This window comes from Aspergillus uvarum, assembly GCF_003184745.1.
Source record: "Aspergillus uvarum CBS 121591 unplaced genomic scaffold BO82scaffold_41, whole genome shotgun sequence".
Lineage (NCBI taxonomy): Eukaryota > Fungi > Ascomycota > Eurotiomycetes > Eurotiales > Aspergillaceae > Aspergillus > Aspergillus uvarum.
Window position 1 is genome coordinate 250,889 of NW_020291338.1, and position 17,343 is coordinate 268,231.

The 17,343-nt window shown below is 52.1% G+C and overlaps 7 protein-coding genes across 7 annotated transcripts; 3 read left to right on the plus strand and 4 right to left on the minus strand.

The window, feature by feature from the left end:
• Nucleotides 1-1,052: 1,052 nt before the first annotated feature.
• On the minus strand, nt 1,053-3,220 carry BO82DRAFT_314100 (Krr1-domain-containing protein). Its single transcript, XM_025632501.1, has 2 exons — nt 2,996-3,220; nt 1,053-2,933 (listed from the first exon to the last, which is right to left on the minus strand). The coding sequence occupies exons 1-2, from the start codon at nt 3,162-3,164 to the stop codon at nt 1,291-1,293; spliced, it is 1,812 nt and encodes a 603-aa protein (XP_025490172.1). The 5' UTR covers nt 3,165-3,220; the 3' UTR covers nt 1,053-1,290.
• Nucleotides 3,221-3,458: 238 nt separating this feature from the next.
• Nucleotides 3,459-8,286, plus strand: BO82DRAFT_355973 (putative transcription factor SipA3). Its single transcript, XM_025635597.1, has 6 exons — nt 3,459-3,657; nt 3,742-4,105; nt 4,160-6,629; nt 6,677-6,763; nt 6,815-7,036; nt 7,089-8,286. Exons 1-6 carry the CDS (start codon nt 3,602-3,604, stop codon nt 8,063-8,065), a joined length of 4,176 nt encoding a protein of 1,391 aa, XP_025490173.1. The 5' UTR covers nt 3,459-3,601; the 3' UTR covers nt 8,066-8,286.
• BO82DRAFT_122652 (uncharacterized protein) lies at nt 8,216-9,364 on the minus strand. The gene has a single exon (XM_025629893.1). It carries the CDS (start codon nt 9,137-9,139, stop codon nt 8,432-8,434), a length of 708 nt encoding a protein of 235 aa, XP_025490174.1. The 5' UTR covers nt 9,140-9,364; the 3' UTR covers nt 8,216-8,431.
• Nucleotides 9,365-9,556: 192 nt separating this feature from the next.
• BO82DRAFT_314111 (UDP-galactose transporter HUT1) lies at nt 9,557-11,194 on the plus strand. Its single transcript, XM_025632502.1, has 2 exons — nt 9,557-9,949; nt 10,008-11,194. The coding sequence occupies exons 1-2, from the start codon at nt 9,738-9,740 to the stop codon at nt 11,083-11,085; spliced, it is 1,290 nt and encodes a 429-aa protein (XP_025490175.1). The 5' UTR covers nt 9,557-9,737; the 3' UTR covers nt 11,086-11,194.
• Nucleotides 11,065-12,030, minus strand: BO82DRAFT_355976 (peptidylprolyl isomerase). The gene is made up of 3 exons (XM_025635598.1): nt 11,843-12,030; nt 11,512-11,614; nt 11,065-11,428 (listed from the first exon to the last, which is right to left on the minus strand). Exons 1-3 carry the CDS (start codon nt 11,951-11,953, stop codon nt 11,274-11,276), a joined length of 369 nt encoding a protein of 122 aa, XP_025490176.1. The 5' UTR covers nt 11,954-12,030; the 3' UTR covers nt 11,065-11,273.
• A 911-nt stretch (nt 12,031-12,941) lies between these two features.
• BO82DRAFT_122707 (uncharacterized protein) lies at nt 12,942-14,025 on the plus strand. The gene is made up of 3 exons (XM_025629894.1): nt 12,942-12,960; nt 13,034-13,312; nt 13,392-14,025. Exons 2-3 carry the CDS (start codon nt 13,211-13,213, stop codon nt 14,004-14,006), a joined length of 717 nt encoding a protein of 238 aa, XP_025490177.1. The 5' UTR covers nt 12,942-12,960; nt 13,034-13,210; the 3' UTR covers nt 14,007-14,025.
• Nucleotides 13,931-15,211, minus strand: BO82DRAFT_419128 (putative 3-oxo-5-alpha-steroid 4-dehydrogenase; the record flags this gene model as incomplete). The annotated part of the gene is made up of 3 exons (XM_025640101.1): nt 13,931-14,445; nt 14,512-15,004; nt 15,113-15,211. The coding sequence occupies 3 exons, from the start codon at nt 15,209-15,211 to the stop codon at nt 14,045-14,047; spliced, it is 993 nt and encodes a 330-aa protein (XP_025490178.1). The 3' UTR covers nt 13,931-14,044.
• Between the last annotated feature and the right edge of the window lie 2,132 nt (nt 15,212-17,343).

The following is a 17,343-nucleotide window of genomic DNA, read 5'->3' on the forward strand; positions in this document are numbered from 1 at the left end:
GACCCTCGGCGCCCCCAAAACAACGATATTCCTCAGAATAATAACAAAGAGACCGGTCATTTGCTGCCTTAGTGCCTCGTCAGCAATTCCGCCCGTCTTCACCGAACCAACTTTTGTCCGCGTGCAGCAGCAGCAGTAGCAGCCGCCGCCGCCGCATAACCAACAACAATCGAGACGCATATCCCTTTCTCCAACTCCTCCCGAGTACCCGATGGCGAATTCCCTTCCTCTGGATTCTGGTTCCCGGAAAAACTTGTTGTAGCTCGGGCCAAGGAGAAAAATCTGACCTCCCCTTGGTCCTACAGCCTCATCGTTCATTATCTATACGTAGAGGTCTGATTGTATACTTTCATTTAAGCGCGTGCACCGACTTTCGGCTGTCATCCCGCGTTTCCCCCGTCATTCGCTCCGTCCGGAGGATACTAAGGCTCGGAGAAGTTGGGCCAGGCCGCCAGAGGCACGGGAGTGAATAATGAGAACCTTTGAAGTCTTCTCACTCGGTAATGCGGAGGTGCTAATAGGTTCTAACTTCTAAGACCTGGGGCAGATTCATATCGGTATCGAGTATCTAGATTGTCAATTGTTTGGTTCTTATACAAGTTCTACTAATAGTGCGCCTTTTTCATCCTCCATTCCTGAGAAATTTGTGGAGAGCCTTCTGGATCCGTCGCGTATCAAATAGTCCTCCGTAGGGTTGCTTATCGCTGCCTCCCATGCGCCTAGAGACGACACGGGTTCAACTACGAAGTTAAAAAAGAAGAAAACAATGTCCAGTTGGGTCCACATCAATGAATACTAGACCCCCTGCTCTGTCGCCATGATGATATCCACTTTTTCGCCTCTTCTACAGGACACTTCAGAGTACCAGATTGTGCCGTCACACGGGGCCCACAGGGCCTGAGAGTCTGCGGCGTTGGGATGATAACCTAGCCCAGTCTAGGAGGTTCATGCACAACGCACTCAGCCAGGTACATCTAGAGGGCTTAATCTTCATCGTCCTAAACGCTCGAGATCTCGTATACATACACTCATTTGAAGGCATCTTCAACTGTGCATTCAATCCCTTGTTGAAACCCTAGCTGAGGAAAACAGTAGCTAGACCATACAAAACCACCATGAAGCTTGTCCAATGATTACAGCCATATGCAACGAAGTAGGTATATCTTGCATCTAAAATCTATCAAAACACGGATGTATCGCTAAGAACTTTTCTGAACTGAAACCATTTCAAGACAAGACAAGGATCTTGTAATGACATACATGCTCAAGACTGTAGATCGGTTAAAGCATCTAGTGCTTCTTCGACCTCTTTCTCTTCTTCTTCCTGGGCTCACCATCGCGGATGTCAACCTTGCCCACATCTTCCTGGTCTGCCGTAGGGGCCTTGGGAGCCTCATCGGAGATTTTGGGGCCTTCTTCATCACCGAAGGTGTCCTTGCGCCATTGCCTAAGGCGGGCCTTCTTGCCCAATTTCCTTTGGTCCTTGTACTTCTTCTCCGGGTCACGGAATGACGCAAGTTTCTTCAGGCCTGCAAATTGGTTGAGTTGGTTGTCGTCAGCCATGAGAATATCCCGAGAAGTAAGCCCAAAGCTTTGAGGCGAGGTCTCGCGGTAACGGAATCCAGTTGCGTTCTTCTTGGTAGCTCCAGGAAGCAAGCTGATATCTAGATCCAGATTGCGGTCTACGGCTTCCTCGATACGCATGCGATCTTTGCGGGATTCGCGCTTTTGATCTCTCCTCTCCTGTGCCTTGCTCTTCTTCTTCTCTCCCTCCTGCTCATCCGCCATTTCCACGTCCGAATCGGCCACAGCGGGTTTTTCTTCCTCATCATCGAAGTCTGGCACGAGATCCTTGATGTCGATTTCATCGTCCCATGTGGGCTTCTTGGGGTGCTTCTTGCCATCGGGGCCAGTTTCGGCATAGTAGTCCTCGCCGAACCGTTTCTGCATTTCGGCCTCCCAATCCTTGTCATCCCAAGCTTCGTCCAAGAAGCGGACCCAATCTTCATCCGTCATCTCAGTTCCATGGATACCGGCAACCTCCTTGATCTTCTCAACCTTCTCCTGCAGTTCTTCCATCTTCAGCTTGCGAAGTCGGTTCTTTTCAATCTCACGCTGTTTCTTTTCCTGCTCTTTCTGCTCTCGCTCCGCATCTCTGCGCTTCTTTCTCATGCTCTTTTCTTCTCTGCGGACAGACTGCTGATTGGTAGCGTCACGAGAATGCGTCATAAGAGTAGCATTCAACTTGCTGGGATCCTCAAAGCGGAAATTGTATGCCTCCTCGAATGCTTCCGCCCGCTCGTCCTCTTCCTCATCGTCGGACTCAAATGGCTGCAGTTCCGATCTGCCGGCCGGAATCCATGCCCTTGCCGACAGGAAATTTGACAAGAACGTCTCTGGATCCTTGTCCGCATTCTCAACGTCCAGGTTTGCATCAGTCTTGGCTTCGGGAAAAGACTCGGGCTTGGATTTAGCGACAAGGAAGTCATCTTCCTCGTCCTTCTCGGACGCATCCTCGTCTCCAACAGCAGCGTGCATCTCCTTGACAATGGCGTTCTTCAGGTCGGCCTGCTCTTGGGCATAGGTTTTCGGAGCACTGCTCGTGTCTTCCTCGTCGGCCAAGTTGGTGCCGCTGAGTAGGTTCTCTCGGTGATAATCGCGCAGGGTCATTGGCTTCTCCTTCTTCTCGGTGGTCTGTGGTTGCTCCTCGTCGAGTTTGGTGAAGAACTTGGCAGTTGGGTCGTACACGCGAGGGTCTTTAGATCGGATCGCCTTGATAGTGTCCATGATTTCAGCATCCACAGCTTCAGTAGCCAGCTCTCCGAAATCGTCCTCTTCTTCATCCGATGATGACTCTTCATCGGAATCCTCATCTTCCCCGTCACGATCACGGCGTTTGCCAAGTACCGAAGACTTTCCTAGCTTTGACTCCACTACAGTGGTCCAGAGGTTAGTCCAAATCATTGAATAAATTGAGATGGTGGGGTGGCCTTACGGTGCTGCATTTCTTCTCTCTTCTTGTTATGCTCAAAGCGACGAGCGTAATCCTCATTGATCTTAAAAACGACATCCTCGTTGCTGATAGGAACTCCACCAGTCTCATCTTCCGAGTCGCTGGAGCTGTCATCCAGCAACTTGCGCGACTTCTTAGATGGAGGCGCCATTTTGTCTCAGGAAGGAAATCTGCAAATGACTTGAATCCTGGAATTTTGCTCTGAGAATAGGATTGAATGATTTCTCCGGCGCAGGGGAAAAAAAAGGCGGTTGCCGGCAGAAAAAAAACGGCTCCACTCTGACCGCCCTACAGGACCCATCGACCCCGTTCTGCCTGATTCACCAGGCTGCGCAACAAAGACACTGACGTAGCCAATTAAATCATGCGCGGTCCTGTATCCGCCTAGATGGTCAGAGACGCTCGATCTCCTAAAGCTCCTCCCCCTCCACTGCAACATATCCCCCTCCTATCCCTTGCTGCTATTCTCCTCATTTCTTGGATGTTACTTGCTTGATTTGATACCCATGGTGACTTGGGACGAAAATCTCTGTTAATTCTCCACGTTATTCTCGCTCGCATCGGTGTATGGCTGGTGACATACACTAGATGTCGACTCAGCCGCAGATCCCATTACCCCAGGTTGGGAAGCTTGTCAGTGTGGTGTGAGTATTCGACGCGCTGCCATTCAATCTAATGCACTCAATGCCCCAAGATGTGTACCATCTAACTCTTCCTTTCTCTTCAAGTCCGGTCGGTTTAAAGGAGGCCGCACTCGATTCCCCCACGTTCCGTGCCGCCGCCCTTCACTTCTCCGACCAGATCGAATTCCTTGAGAGATGGCTCGACGGCTATGCGAAAGCCACCTCCAAGCTCGCCACAGAGCTTGCGGCCATGGAAGGCGCCGTTAGCGTCTTCCTGTCCTACTCCACGAATCCTTTAATGGTCTCCGAAGCCGTCTTGGACCATGATTACACTCTACAGTCGATGCGGAGATGTGGTGATAGCTCAAAGGACATGTGGAATGGATTAGTGTCTACTGTCAAAAAGTTGGAATCTTTCGTCTCTGAACCCATAAGGGCATTCATCCAGGAGGACATGCGGAACTTCAAGGTAATAAATATGGGGCCCCCTTAAATTAAGGATCGGTTTCTGACCCCGCTCAAGGAGAACCGGCGCACGCTCGGCGAGACACAGAAACAGTACGACTACTTGCTGGCCCGGTATTCGTCACAATCCAAATCCAAAGAGCCCTCAGCGCTACGGGAAGATGCCTTCCAGCTCCATGAAGCCCGCAAAGCCTATCTCAAAGCATCGATGGATTTCTCCATCCAAGCACCTCAGCTGCGGAATGCGCTTGACAGGTTGTTGGTTCGCGTTTCCTTTGATCAGTGGCGAGAACTGAAGACCTTCCATACCAATAATGGAAGCTCATTCGCAAAGTGGGCTCACGAAATGGACCGCATCAAGGGTTGGGTGCACGAAATGGATGGAAATGAGAAATCTGCCAAGCGGGAGCTTCTAGCTTCTAGAAAGCAGATCGAGGAGGCTGCGGAGATCGCAGCTAGACCGTCCCGGGAGTTAGATGATTACTCTGTATCCACAGTCCCATACCTTGGCTCGCGTCCTCTGTCGATCAATAGCATGTCGAAAGAGGCAAGACCTGAGAAGCAAGGATGGTTATATCTTCGAACTCTCTCGGGTAAACCTACACGCACTTTCTGGGTTAGGCGCTGGTCTTTTCTGAAACACGGTATCTTTGGCTGTCTCGTCCAGGGCACTCGCACCGGTGGTGTTGAGGAGAGCGAACGAATTGGTGTCCTACTCTGCAGCATCCGACCGGCTTTCCAAGAAGACCGAAGGTTCTGTTTCGAGGTCAAGACGAAGAGTAACACCATTATGCTCCAAGCTGAGACGCAGAAAGACCTGATGGATTGGATTGCCGCATTTGAGGCCGCTAAGCGCAAGGCTCTGGAAAATCCTTCGAGCACCGACCTCTCAGTGTCCGGCAAAGTCACCGTTCAGGATCCTGCTTTTGCAATTTCTCAGCCCCCGGCGCCGGAATTTGCCGCTGATCCTGCCGACTCTCTCATCCCTCATACAAGCGATGAGCAGGGCTCGTCCGATCGTAGTGGTATGCTCTCACTGCCAGAGAAGGACCCGTCTGCTCTTCGCAACAGTAGCGACTTTAGCAGCTACCGGAGGTTGACGACACTGGACTCTGACAGCCCTGCCCGCGAGCACACTTCACGTCTCATGCAGAAGCTGGATCTTCACCGCAAACCAAATAATAATACAGTGCAGTCCTCGACATCTATCTCCGGAGTCGCAGGCGGGATTGCTAGTCTCATCACCGCAAGTCATAGTGCTATTGCTTCTGGAAGTACTTTACCCGTTGACCCCGATGGGACTAGATCCCGTAGCTCGACTCTTGGTAATGATTCTCCCACAACACTTGCCCCGATGACATTGGCCAACCCTCCTGCTCCGACCAGTATGAGCAAGGCTGCTGTGTTCGTGAGCAATGAACGGGGTATAGGACTCGGTCAAATCGACAAGACAGGTGGAATGCCCAGCGGCATGATGGCGAACTTATGGGGTAGCTCCAATTGGGGCTTCTTGAACAGGTTCGAGCCTGAGCGACTGGGACTGCCGGCCGATCAGGATCCGGACAAGCCACCTGCTCAAACGAAAGATCCATCTAAACAATTTCTGATCGCAGAAGCCGACACTTCGAGTGGATCTGTCACGCTCAAACCACAGAAGACCGGGTCGCGCCATAGACCGACGGTGAGTTTGGACGGCGACTCGTCTAAAATACAACGAGCGCTCATGGGCGAGTCGCATGACTACCCTAGCTTCTATCCTCCGCAACTCAAAATTCATGATGCCCAATTCCGACTGCTTTTCCCCGATATCAAGAAGGATGAGCCTTTGGTTATGGTGTTCCGGGCCACATGGAGCCCGAACGACCAGCAAGATTTCCCTGGGAGGGCTTATGTTACAACCCAAAATATCTATTTCTACAGTCACCACTTCGGTCTGGTACTGACGACAAGCATATCTCTGGAAAGCATTAAAGAGATCACCGCTGCTACTGGTAGAGATTGTGACTTCTTGTTTGTACATTTGATACCTCTTCCTGGCGACGACACACCAGGTCGTGGAACAATTAAGACCTTCCTGGAGCCACTCAGACTCCTTCAGAGGCGACTTAACTTCCTTATTCACAATATGGCGGCCGCCGAACCTCTAGGGCTGGAAGCCATTTTCAAGACTCTGATCAGAATGGAGACAGAGGCCATGACCCGGACACCAAGCTTGGATAGCTGGGAGGACGTGGGCGCTGGGGCCGACAAGAACGACCTCAGCGATGCGCCGACAGGAGGCTCTAAGAAGGACTCTCGCCTACCTATCTACATTGACAATGACCTCAACATGCACAAAAAGCACGGCAACGGCAAGGACATTCCGAAGTTCCGACTTCCAACTCAGCCTGTTCAGTATGTTCCCCAAGGAAAACTTCACTTGGCTGCAGAGAAGGTGTTCGACATCAGTCCTAAGGCAGTGTTCCACATCCTCTTCGGGGATAAGAGTGCTCTGTGGCAGCTTCTTCTGCATCAACGGAATGCGCAGGGTAAGTTATAGCCGAGTCCAGTCCGGCGCTTGCTAAGACCGTCACAGGTATCAAACAAGGGCCCTGGACCAGACACGAGTCCAATCATCTAAGGCGAGACTTCAACTACTCAATTGAGACCACCGATATTCTGGGTAAGTATTTGGGTCCCTTGGACGGGTTACGCCTGGTCTGACAATCAGTAGGGGCCAAGCATAGCCAAACCATCTCAGATTACCAAATGATTGATGTTCTCAATGACCACCTTTGTTACGTCATCACGGACAAACGCACTCCCTGGCACCTCCCATTCAAGCGATCTTTTAGGTTGGTCAGCAAGGTTGTGATTACCTTTGTCGCGAAGGGCAAGAGCAAACTCTCTATATACACGAAAGTGGAGTGGCTATGGTCTCCGTATGGCCTGCAGAGTGAGTTACTTGGTACTCCTGGGAATATACATAGCACCGCTAACTATCTCAGGCATCGTGGATAAGAGTGCAAGCAGTGACTTGCAACAGGACGCGTTAGACCTCCTCGACCTCGTAGGTGACCAGGTTCGCAGACTAGGCGCACATAGTCGAACGAAAAAGGCCATCACGATATTCGGCCATGTCGGGCGCCAGAATTCCGCCTCGCAGTTCTCACCTTCAGGGGACTTGAAGCTAGAATCACGCAAGCCTCGCGTCCAGAGAAATATGGCCCACCTCTTGTTCGAGACGTCCTTATCCTTCCTGGAGAGTGCCGTGTCATCCCTCCTCATGTGGACAGGTGCTTTCCTACGCTGGGTCTGGAAGACTACCAATGCGAACACGATGATCTTGTCCCTACTATTGGCGAGCGTGCTGATAAATGGGTTCTATTCGTCACAGGCTGTCCATGAATGGTGGGATGATAGGAGTGTTGGAAACTTCATGGCCCGCATTGGAGTCGGTCCCGATAATGTGATGAGTAGAGCTATCTATATGAGGGATATCGACGAGGCCATTGCGAATATAACCGTGGGGCGCGGAAGCGGCAACGTCAGTGATTGCTTCGCGACGTTCCATCAGCAGACCTTGCGCGAGCCAGGGACGGCCTTGTCCTTAGGGTCGGCTGGTTTTAGGGACTCCATGACTAAGAGCGCAGCTCGCAGGATCCAACAGACCCGTGAACGGCTGGCTACTTACCGACACAACCTCCTGGTGGCTCTCCGAGTGGTGAACAGCATCGAACGAGAAGTCATCCAGAATGAGTGGGAGCGGTGGCTTCGACAGGAGCTGCGCCGCTGTCGCCAGGTCGGGATCCTCCTCGGCCAAAATGATGACTTTGACGATGCCGAATTGGAGGGGGAGCGAACCAGCTCGAATGCGTTCGCCAACCTGAGTGGCGACGTCAAGCAATGGTACGGCATGTACTGCTCCAGCTGCCAGGCCGAACGGTCATATATCGAAGACGACCATGCTTTCAATGAGCTCTAGACATTCGTGGCCGGTCTTGCTTGCGTGGTACCAATTCTTTTTTTTCATGCACTCTTTCTTCCCATGCTGAAACAATACCCGACAATGCGAGGCGATCTGTTTTGTTCATATCAATTGTATCTCTCCAGAGGAAGCACGGTTTTATCTCTGTTGCCGTTCTCAGCGCATGTATATAACTTTGGTCGGGTCTGGGCTGTAATAGTATGAATTTGGACGAGACTCTCTGCTGTGCAAAAAAAACGGTGGTAAGCCGCTCCCTGTTCTTCCTCCTTTCTTCGTTCGTCCAGCCAGCCGCAAACCCACATTGGCCCCAAAAACCCATGCATGGGTTCCCTCTTCTCCCACTGTCAAGCAGAGAGAACGGTATCAATTCTGTCTCGGCTTCACGGCACCATCCTGCACAACATAATAGACCACCGTACTATCCCCACCCATCTGCCTATCCACCATGGCGAGAAGCATCCTCTTCCCACCCCACTCCCTAGTGACGCGGGCCTGTTTCCGATACGCGTAATACTCCTTCAACTTGTCCGCCTTGCTGCTGCTGTTGGTTCTATCACCATCCTCTCCCTCTCCCTCATCATCATCCTCCTCCCCCACATCCCCAGAATCCTCTAGCGCCGGAAGCGCATCAAACACCCCGGCCAATCGCCGGAGACTCCACGTGTGGCCCTGCACGGTGGGGAGGACGAACATCCGTTCGAGTTCAAGGTCCTCCTCGCGGAGTCCGCGCTCGAGGAGGTAGAATTGTTCGTCCGGGTGGGTGTAGAGCCGGTGCGGTGGGATTCCGGAGATGAGGTTGATATGGTTGGGTGGATCGGATTCGGTGGATGCGGCGGCGGCAGGGAAAGTGGAAGGGAGTTCGTGGATTTGGAGCGAGGTCCAGAGGTGTTGGTGTTGGAGGTTGTGGAGGACTTGCAGGGTGAGGGCGGAGGTTTTGGGGTTGAGGTTGAGGTTGGGACTTGGGGGTGTGGTTGTGGTTGTGGTGGGGTTTGAGGACGATGGTGATGGTGTTGGTGATGTGAAGGAGGTGATGAGGGTTGTTAGGGCGGAGGGGCTGGTTGTTGAGGTCATGGTTGTTTGTATGTGTGTGTCTGTCGTGTTTGATTTGCGCGCGGTTGAAGATGGAGGAGTGTAGAGATCGCAAGGTGGGAGGTGATGAGGTGGTTGTTTGAGGGGAAGTTTTTGTGGTACGTGTGGTGCGATTGATTCGGTTGGATGGTTAGGATCAATTGTAGTGCATGCGCGACAGTTGCTGACAAGCTCAATCTGTACCTGAGTCAAATTGGCATGCAGAAGCTCCAACTGGAATATCGGACTAAAAAGTTGGAGAAGGACTTGGGCGGGGCGGAAAAAAGGGCGATGAGTTCGCGCCGAAGTTCCGCGGCGCGTTTTTGGGAACGGACGGGGAGAAGCTGCAGGAAAGAACAGAACACATGGCATCATCTGAAACATACATTTATAAAGTTATCTCGATACCCCATTCACTTTCTTTTTCCCTTGCTTTTCGAGTCACTCTTTAAGTTATTCTTGTCTCCGTGGATTTATGCGATTTGGTGGAGACTATCTTTTTTGATCCAATCCTCTGTTGGTCCTATTGTCACAGTCCTTCCACACGTCTCGTTGATCGCATTGGTTCACCAGAGACCAACTCCGCGCGTCTCCTTTGCCAATGGCACGTCAAAAACAAACAGCTCCCTTACAACGGGCCACTTCTTCCCAACTCATGCATGTGCCGCCGAATGAATCGAGTGCGCAGGCACTTAAGCAGCAGAACGGAGGTGCTGTCGCAAATAATCATGTCTCTGGAGCAAAGGATGCGACGCAAGATACCCCTGGCCTGATGCAGCTTGCCATCTGCGTTTTGGGAATCTATGCTTCTTTGTATGTGCCTTTGATGATCCGTATAGAGGGGAAACTAAAGCTGACTGCTGCGCACAAGTCTGTCATGGGGTGTCCTCCAAGAAGCCATCACCACCGTCTCCTATCCGGTTCAGCCTCCGAGCGCTGAGTTGCCCGAACCGCCCACCGAGCGCTTCACATACTCGATTGTCCTAAACACGATCCAATCCACCTTTGCAGCCATCACCGGTTTCCTGTACCTCTTCTTCTCGACTCCGTCCGGACAAAAGGTCCCCTCCATCTTCCCCACGCGGAAGATCCTTTTCCCCCTGCTCCTGGTCAGCATCTCCTCGTCGCTCGCATCCCCCTTCGGATATGCCAGTCTCGCGCACATCGACTACCTCACCTTCATCCTCGCCAAGTCCTGCAAACTGCTCCCGGTCATGTTCCTCCACCTGACCATCTTCCGCAAGCGCTACCCGCTCTACAAGTACGGCGTGGTTCTGCTGGTCACGCTCGGCGTCGCGACCTTCACGCTGCACCACCCGGGCACCAGCAAGAAGGTGGCCGCCTCTGCGGCCAAGGGCCAGTCCGGGTCCAGCGCGTGGGGGATTTTCTTGTTGTCGATCAACCTGCTGCTGGACGGCCTCACCAACACCACCCAGGACCACGTCTTCACCACGCCGCAGACCTACACACGGTTCACGGGCCCGCAGATGATGGTCGCGCAGAACGTGCTCTCGACGCTCCTGACCAGCAGCTACCTGCTGGTGATGCCCCACCTGTCGGCGACGGGCCTCCTGCACAACCTCCTGCCGTTCCCGATCCCGCCGTCCACGGAGACGGAGCTGACGGCCGCGATCGGGTTCCTGTCACGCCATCCGGAGGCGCTGAAGAACGTGCTCGGGTTCGCGGCGTGCGGGGCGGTCGGGCAGCTGTTCATCTTCTACACGCTCTCGCGGTTCTCGTCGCTGCTGCTGGTGACGGTGACGGTGACGCGCAAGATGCTGACGATGCTGCTGAGCGTGTTCTGGTTCGGACACTCGCTGTCGGCGGGCCAGTGGCTGGGGGTGCTGTTGGTGTTCGGAGGCGTCGGCGCGGAGGCGGTTGTGCAGCGACAGGAGAAGAAGGCCAAGGAGAAGGCGAGAGCCGCCGCTGCGGCCGCAAAGAAGGAGTAGTAAGGGGTCTTCACCCGCGCCATCAAAGTTCCCATTCCATAATTGTACATATTAAGTTTAGCAAGCATCATCTCCATAGACCTATGCTTCCAATCATCACTCCGCATGTCATCATCACAATGGTACCAACCCTCTCACCCATCTTATTACCAAGTAAATCTTCTTCAGTCAACCCAACCACAAGAAATCTACTTCCGCCCCTCAACCATAATAATATGATACCCGAACCCCGTCTTCACCTCCACATACTTCGGATTCGCCGTCGTACTAGGCTCCAGCTCATACGCTGCCTTCTCAAAGTCCCCATTCAAGCTGCCGCGGACCTTCCATCCCAGGGATCCGCCTTTGTGGGTTGGCGATCGTCAATACGGTACAAACAGGATCTATGATAAAAAAGGGCAGAAAGGAAAAAAAAAAAAAACATACCCTGCCGCGCCTTATCCTCCGACATCTCCCTCGCGACCTCGTCGAACTTGGCCCCGTTGCGGAGTTTCTCTAGGGCTTCTTCTTTCTTGGAGTGTTTCTCGCACTGTTTCGGGATTATCGGGGTCAGTAAGTAAACTGGGGTGGGTGGTATTGCATGTATATCTCTTAAGGGAAAAGACCAGGACGCTGAGGGGTGGGAGCTTGGTTTCCTTCTTCCTGATGCATACATATTCGATATGGAGGATAGGGTGTAGGATGTGGGTACTAGCTAGTACTACCTACCCCCTTTGCTCCGATAAGAGCTACAAATAATTCAAGAGTCAATACGTACAAGAATATGCCGCACGTTGATGGCCGTCGCCGGCTTGAGGCCTTTCTTGTCGCCGCCGCTGTCTTTGCCCTTCTTGTCGCCGCCCCCGCTGCTGCCTTTGTTTTTACCCATGGTGTTGGTGTTTATGGGAGGGGAACTTTTGAGGTGTATGATGGGGTGATGTGTAGTGGGGATGAGGCAGGTTGTTTGGGGTTGTTTTGATGGGAACGTTGAAAGTTGAGGTGGTGGCGGTGGGGGGGAGGAAGCAAGGTAAGTATGTGGGGGTTTGGATGCCTGAGGTTTGATAATTGGGAGGCTGTTACTGCATGTATGTATGTATTGTATATGGAGGTTGATGGACGAGAGGTTTCTGGGTGTGTACTGTAAGCTACCTAGTTTAGCCGAGGCTTTTTGGACTAGTGGTTGTTCGATTATTGGGTATCGTGTAATGTGGACAGGTTGCATATAGTGTTGTTGTTCTGTTCGATTTCCGTGCTTGTTCGGGATCGGGTTCGAGAGTCGGCGGTATATATTCGTAGAAGGTAAATGTTTCTGTAGAAGTCTATTCACCATCGACTTCTACTGTATACCACGAAAGACAATCTGCTATTTAGATTCCAGGAGCAGTTACCGACACCAACAAGATGACTACATGCAGAAATTCGTGATAGGACTATATCCCATACGACATTACTTTGTTCCCATGAACCACAGAAGAACCGGACCAGTATATCCAGCCAAGTTAGGTATGCAAGCTTGGATCAATTAACATCCGTGCCAGTAGTAACTTGACAATAATGCAGACCCAGAAGCTCGATTCAGCTTCTGCAGCATTTGTCTATGCAACCGAAGTTAGAAATCATGATGTCATCACCCTCCCTGGAGAGTCCAGTTCACCAGATCGAGTCAGCCATTGTCAATAAGACATCGTGTTCCACCCGCCACACAGTCTCATCTATCGAATCACCTGACCATCTGGGGGAAAGAGTCCATTGTCTCTCAGACAAAGAGACCCCAAGCTGCACTGCAGCCTGCCTGCAGCCTGCCATATCTATTCTATTTTCAAGAAGTCCACTCCACTCTCCGCACTCGGGTTTCCGGTCCCCCCCCTCCATCCGCAAGCTAAAAGTAGCAACAAGGCGAGTGTGCCAGGGGTAAATTTAGGAGTTAGCCCCAGAAGAGAAGAGGATTCTAACCAATCACTGCACTTAGGGGGTCGGACTTTTTATTTTGGGATACGTCAACCTTCTCTCTGTCTGCATTGAGCTCTTCGTACTCGTACTCGTACATGCGATCGCTCTCATGCAGTGACAGCGTGTCCGCAAGTTGTCGAGTTATCTTGAACCGGAAGGAAAAGTGTCAGGTGGGCGTACACTGTACCTGAACCAGATGGGGGAGCTCGAAAGGGCCCGCATCAAGCAATTGCCATCGGATGCATTCTACATTGCGGACTTCATCTCGGAGATGGAGGAAGCCTTTTTGCTTCAGAAGGTTTGTCCCTGAATATAGTTACATATTTAGTCCTTACCTAATTCATACGGTACGTGTTATGATTTACGATTCTCTTTAGATCGTTACCGCTCCCCTCCCGCGCTGGACGCATCTCGCACATCGTCGCCTTCAAACCTGGCCATCTGCCCTGACCAAGACCAACACCCTCATCGCCTCTCCGCTTCCCTCCTGGCTCGTCTCGCCCATAGTGAGCCCGCGGTTCGATGCCCTCGACATCTTCCGACATGCCCCGCACGGCGCCCCGAACCATGTCCTGGTGAACGAGTATTGTCCCGGACAAGGGATTATGCCTCATGAAGACGGCGCGGCATATTACCCGCTCGTGGCTACGGTCAGCCTCGGCGCGCCGATTGTGCTGGATCTGTATGACAAGCCCACGGCCGACACAAAAGACGGCCTGGATCGCCAACCAAGATATCGCATTCTGCAGGAGCGACGTAGTCTGCTGGTCACCACGGACAACATCTACACGGACTTCCTGCATGGGATTTCGGAAACCGACAGGGACGAGCAACTCAGTGCCGACTCCATCTGCAATTGGGACTTGCTGAGGGAGTCCGAACGGTACGAATGTGGCTGGTCTCAAAGGGGAACCAGGATCAGTCTAACTTATCGTGACGTGCTCAAAGTCGCGAAGCTGGGAAGCACAATGAAATTCTTGAGTAGACGATAGTCCGGGTTTGCAGAGAACCTTAGACGTTTAACCTAGAATCAGTATATGCCCGGAATCATATTCCACTTCCCTTGCATTGAACTTCCGCCGAATTTCTGGATATACCATCGTCGGGTGTTGGCCGTCGTCAGGCCAAGGTTGATGGCCACAAAGGCCAGAGCTGCCAGAATCGTCTTATTGATGGTTTCCCCCTGCGGAGCGGCTAAGAATGCCAGGGACAAGTAGATGACACACTCGGCCGTGTAGTGCGGGCATACAAGCCTGTGGAATAGAGGGTGGATCGGCAGGGTATACTTCTCTAAGGAGAAGAGATAGTGGTGAGCATCGTGCTGGAGACCTGATGCGAGCAGGAAAATCGGAAGGGAGATGAAGGTGCGGAGTGAAGGGGCTATGGTGACCTTCGCATCATCGAGGACAATTGGGCGGGCCAGAAGCGTGCCTGTGGCATGATCAATGGGACTTTCTCTCTTGTGTTGCGCCATGCATGGGGGGGGGGTTGCTGTACCTGCTCCTTCAGCCCAGACCGCAACCGACATGCCCAGGTAGAAAGCAAGGCCTACGAGCCAGTGAATGAACCACATTCGAGACGCGGATGGCCTCGAGAACACGAAGCACTCATACAGCCGCCTTACCCCCTGGAGAAGCATGCACACCCAACACAGCAAGACTTGGTTTATCGTCATGGACCTCTGCAGGTGATCTGGGCTGACCCTCGTTGCAAAGGCCTGGAACGCCGCGCCACGGCAAAGGAGCTGCACGCCCCAAAAGACCGAGGCAGCCACGGAAGCGACATAGAATTGCGTGAAGTAGCTGTGAGGGACTCTCAGGGAGGCAAGGTAGTCGAGGATGCGTGTAGCTGGGGATGACGAGGGTGAGGAGGAGGTAGAGGTTCTGGACGCTGGGGCAGAGGGAGGCTTCGAGTCGGTTGATGTTGCACGAGCGCCATAAACAACGAAGCGCGAGTGCAACGAGTCCGGCAACACGCTGACCGACAGAATCTAAGGTTTCTCAATTTAGTTCATTCTCAACGGACCGTGTCCAGGGCGTGCAGCATCGTCTCCGACTGTTGTCTGCCTCGGCTTCTCGGATGCTACGGCTGATCATACCGTACAAGATGCGAGGATGAAGAAGGCTCGAAGGGCATCAATAGCGTCCATGTGCGTGAAGGCAAGCGCTGTATCCACCAGACCGGCGAGCACGATCATTGCGTCCGGTTACCATGTAGTTGTATCTGGTGCGTGTCCGCCACTGACGCGGAGCAGGAAGATTGACTGTGGGTGGGGAGTACGGAGTAAGAAGAAGATGTTCGGCCGGCAGGAATAAGAACAAGAATCAGAAAAGGTCGATAAACAATAACAAACAGGGTTTCGAGTCCAGTCTAGAGCCGATCTGGCCGGGGCAGTGGTGTGTTTTGGTTTCAGTCTTGGTTCTAAGTTACTGACTTACTATACGAGGAAACGGGACTGAATTGGGGGGAAAATCGGGGACGGGGACGCGGAGGGAGGCTCTGGTATTTATGTTTGTTACCGGTTTTACCACTTTGGTACCACAGTACTTTACGCAGTCGAATGTTCCTGTCATGATGATGCGACACCATCGAAAGCTCGAGTGTGGAGAACAAAAACACCGAGACTCCACAGCCAAGGGGTGAGTGAGATGAGCAGTCGTAAATCATAAACAAGCAAACCCGTCGGAACTGAAAGGATTTCGGCGTTTGTTTGATCCACTAAGGGTCTCGTGATGTCAAAGGTGAAGAGGGAGGAGCTGAGGGAGGTGAGAGCAAGAAGGGTTGAAGAAAGCGGCCTCCTTAGTTACGAGGATCGTACTCCGTACTGTACGGAGGATGAAACATGTCGCCCACATTGTCGGTTCGGTAAGGATGTTATAGGATACGGGGACGAGATAGGGACTGTCAAACAACAAACTGGAAGATCTTCTCTCCTACGCTCTCCATCCGCCAATATACCACTGCACCACCAGACCTCGATCAATAAGGGTCCTGCTCTTTTTGCCAGCATTCCGGATCGTCAGATGCCGGCTGTTGACGGAGGGGTAAAGAGAGCCCCCCCTCCTCTATCTTTGATCTCTTGAGTGCTTTAGTGGCTCTCACACCCTTTTTTCCTTTTTTAGTATCGTCTCTCTTGCTTCTGCACAAGCAAATCCTAATTCCATGGATGGGGGTTAGACTAATAATCATCTATCTATACAAGACCAAGCGAGTCATCCCGCCCAGTGAATGAACAGAAAGAAAGAAAGGAAGAATAATAAACTGGAAAACAAGAGAAAAGCAAGTTCAGGCAGTCAGTGAGAGTGTGTGAGATGAGCGGGGCGATAAGCCGGAAGAAAGAGGGACAATGACTGGTCTTGCCAGGAGGAGAAGATCGCTGAAGGACGAAACCTTCTAACCCGCATGCGGCAACCGGCGGGCTACTCACTGTCAATCATTGGAGGAGCCGAGGGGGGCAAGCGGATGGCTAGCCTGATAGCCTACGCCAGCTTCCAGGGAACTGCCACAATCCGTCACTCATTCCCACCCTCCGTTCCAGAGCTTGCCCGAGTTTCAGTCGCTGCAACGCCGACCCTCCTAAAAAAAGGCTAAAAAATGGAAAAAAAAAGAAAAGAAAAGAAAACAGAAAAAAGAAAGAATACTTACTAACCGCCCCAAAAAAGCCAGACAAGGTCGAATAAAAGGGAAGAAAAGGGAAAAAAGGAAAAATAAAGAAAAGCAAGCAAGCAGCAGCAGCAGCAAAGAGAAGGCAGACGTTTAACCAGACCAGTCCGCCACCACTGCATCTATACTTGCTTGCTTGCTTGCTTGCTGTCTACTACTGTGAGTACCGACTGTATCCTCTCTTCTCTATTAGCTCAGTTCTCCTGCCAGGCTCCCTCTCCTCTCTATCGCTCTTCTGTGTCTCTTGCTTCTCTTCTTTGACCGCCCCCTCCTTCTCTCCTCTCATTCCCCCCTCCCCTCCCCCCGCTTTTCTTTGGGCCTTCTCGCAGGCTTGGTTCAAATCGAAGAAAAATGGATGGATGAATGGATGAATGGATGTTGCGGCTGCAGCTGGACTCGTCCGGTCGGTTTCGATCAATCAATGAATGCTACCTTACCTTACCTACCCACCTACTTCTGTCTTACTGTATTCTTGGTACTGCGACTCTACCTCTGCCTCCGTCTTGTATGTCCGGTACTGTAAATCGGATGGTAACTCTGGCTTCTTCGCCGGGAAGACCTGGTAATTGCGGTAGTGGTGGGATTCAAGAAGAAGGATCGTGACCTCTTTCTTTCCTTGATCATTCTCAATTCATTCATCCCACTCATCCATGCACTCTCTCTCCC

Excerpts from the sequence above, each read along its gene's own strand:
- BO82DRAFT_314100 (XM_025632501.1), bottom strand. The coding sequence starts at position 3,164 with ATGGCGCCTCCATCTAAGAAGTCGCGCAAGTTGCTGGATGACAGCTCC. Across the intron at positions 2,934-2,995 it reads GAGAGAAGAAATGCAGCACC|TGGAGTCAAAGCTAGGAAAG; the intron begins GTAAGGCCACCC and ends GGACCACTGTAG.
- BO82DRAFT_355973 (XM_025635597.1), top strand. The coding sequence starts at position 3,602 with ATGTCGACTCAGCCGCAGATCCCATTACCCCAGGTTGGGAAGCTTGTC. Across the intron at positions 4,106-4,159 it reads AGGACATGCGGAACTTCAAG|GAGAACCGGCGCACGCTCGG; the intron begins GTAATAAATATG and ends ACCCCGCTCAAG. Across the intron at positions 6,630-6,676 it reads GCATCAACGGAATGCGCAGG|GTATCAAACAAGGGCCCTGG; the intron begins GTAAGTTATAGC and ends AGACCGTCACAG.
- BO82DRAFT_122652 (XM_025629893.1), bottom strand. The coding sequence starts at position 9,139 with ATGACCTCAACAACCAGCCCCTCCGCCCTAACAACCCTCATCACCTCC.
- BO82DRAFT_314111 (XM_025632502.1), top strand. The coding sequence starts at position 9,738 with ATGGCACGTCAAAAACAAACAGCTCCCTTACAACGGGCCACTTCTTCC. Across the intron at positions 9,950-10,007 it reads TTGGGAATCTATGCTTCTTT|TCTGTCATGGGGTGTCCTCC; the intron begins GTATGTGCCTTT and ends GCTGCGCACAAG.
- BO82DRAFT_355976 (XM_025635598.1), bottom strand. The coding sequence starts at position 11,953 with ATGGGTAAAAACAAAGGCAGCAGCGGGGGCGGCGACAAGAAGGGCAAA. Across the intron at positions 11,615-11,842 it reads TCAACGTGCGGCATATTCTT|TGCGAGAAACACTCCAAGAA; the intron begins GTACGTATTGAC and ends ATCCCGAAACAG. Across the intron at positions 11,429-11,511 it reads GGAGGATAAGGCGCGGCAGG|GCGGATCCCTGGGATGGAAG; the intron begins GTATGTTTTTTT and ends CAACCCACAAAG.
- BO82DRAFT_122707 (XM_025629894.1), top strand. The coding sequence starts at position 13,211 with ATGGGGGAGCTCGAAAGGGCCCGCATCAAGCAATTGCCATCGGATGCA. Across the intron at positions 13,313-13,391 it reads AAGCCTTTTTGCTTCAGAAG|ATCGTTACCGCTCCCCTCCC; the intron begins GTTTGTCCCTGA and ends GATTCTCTTTAG.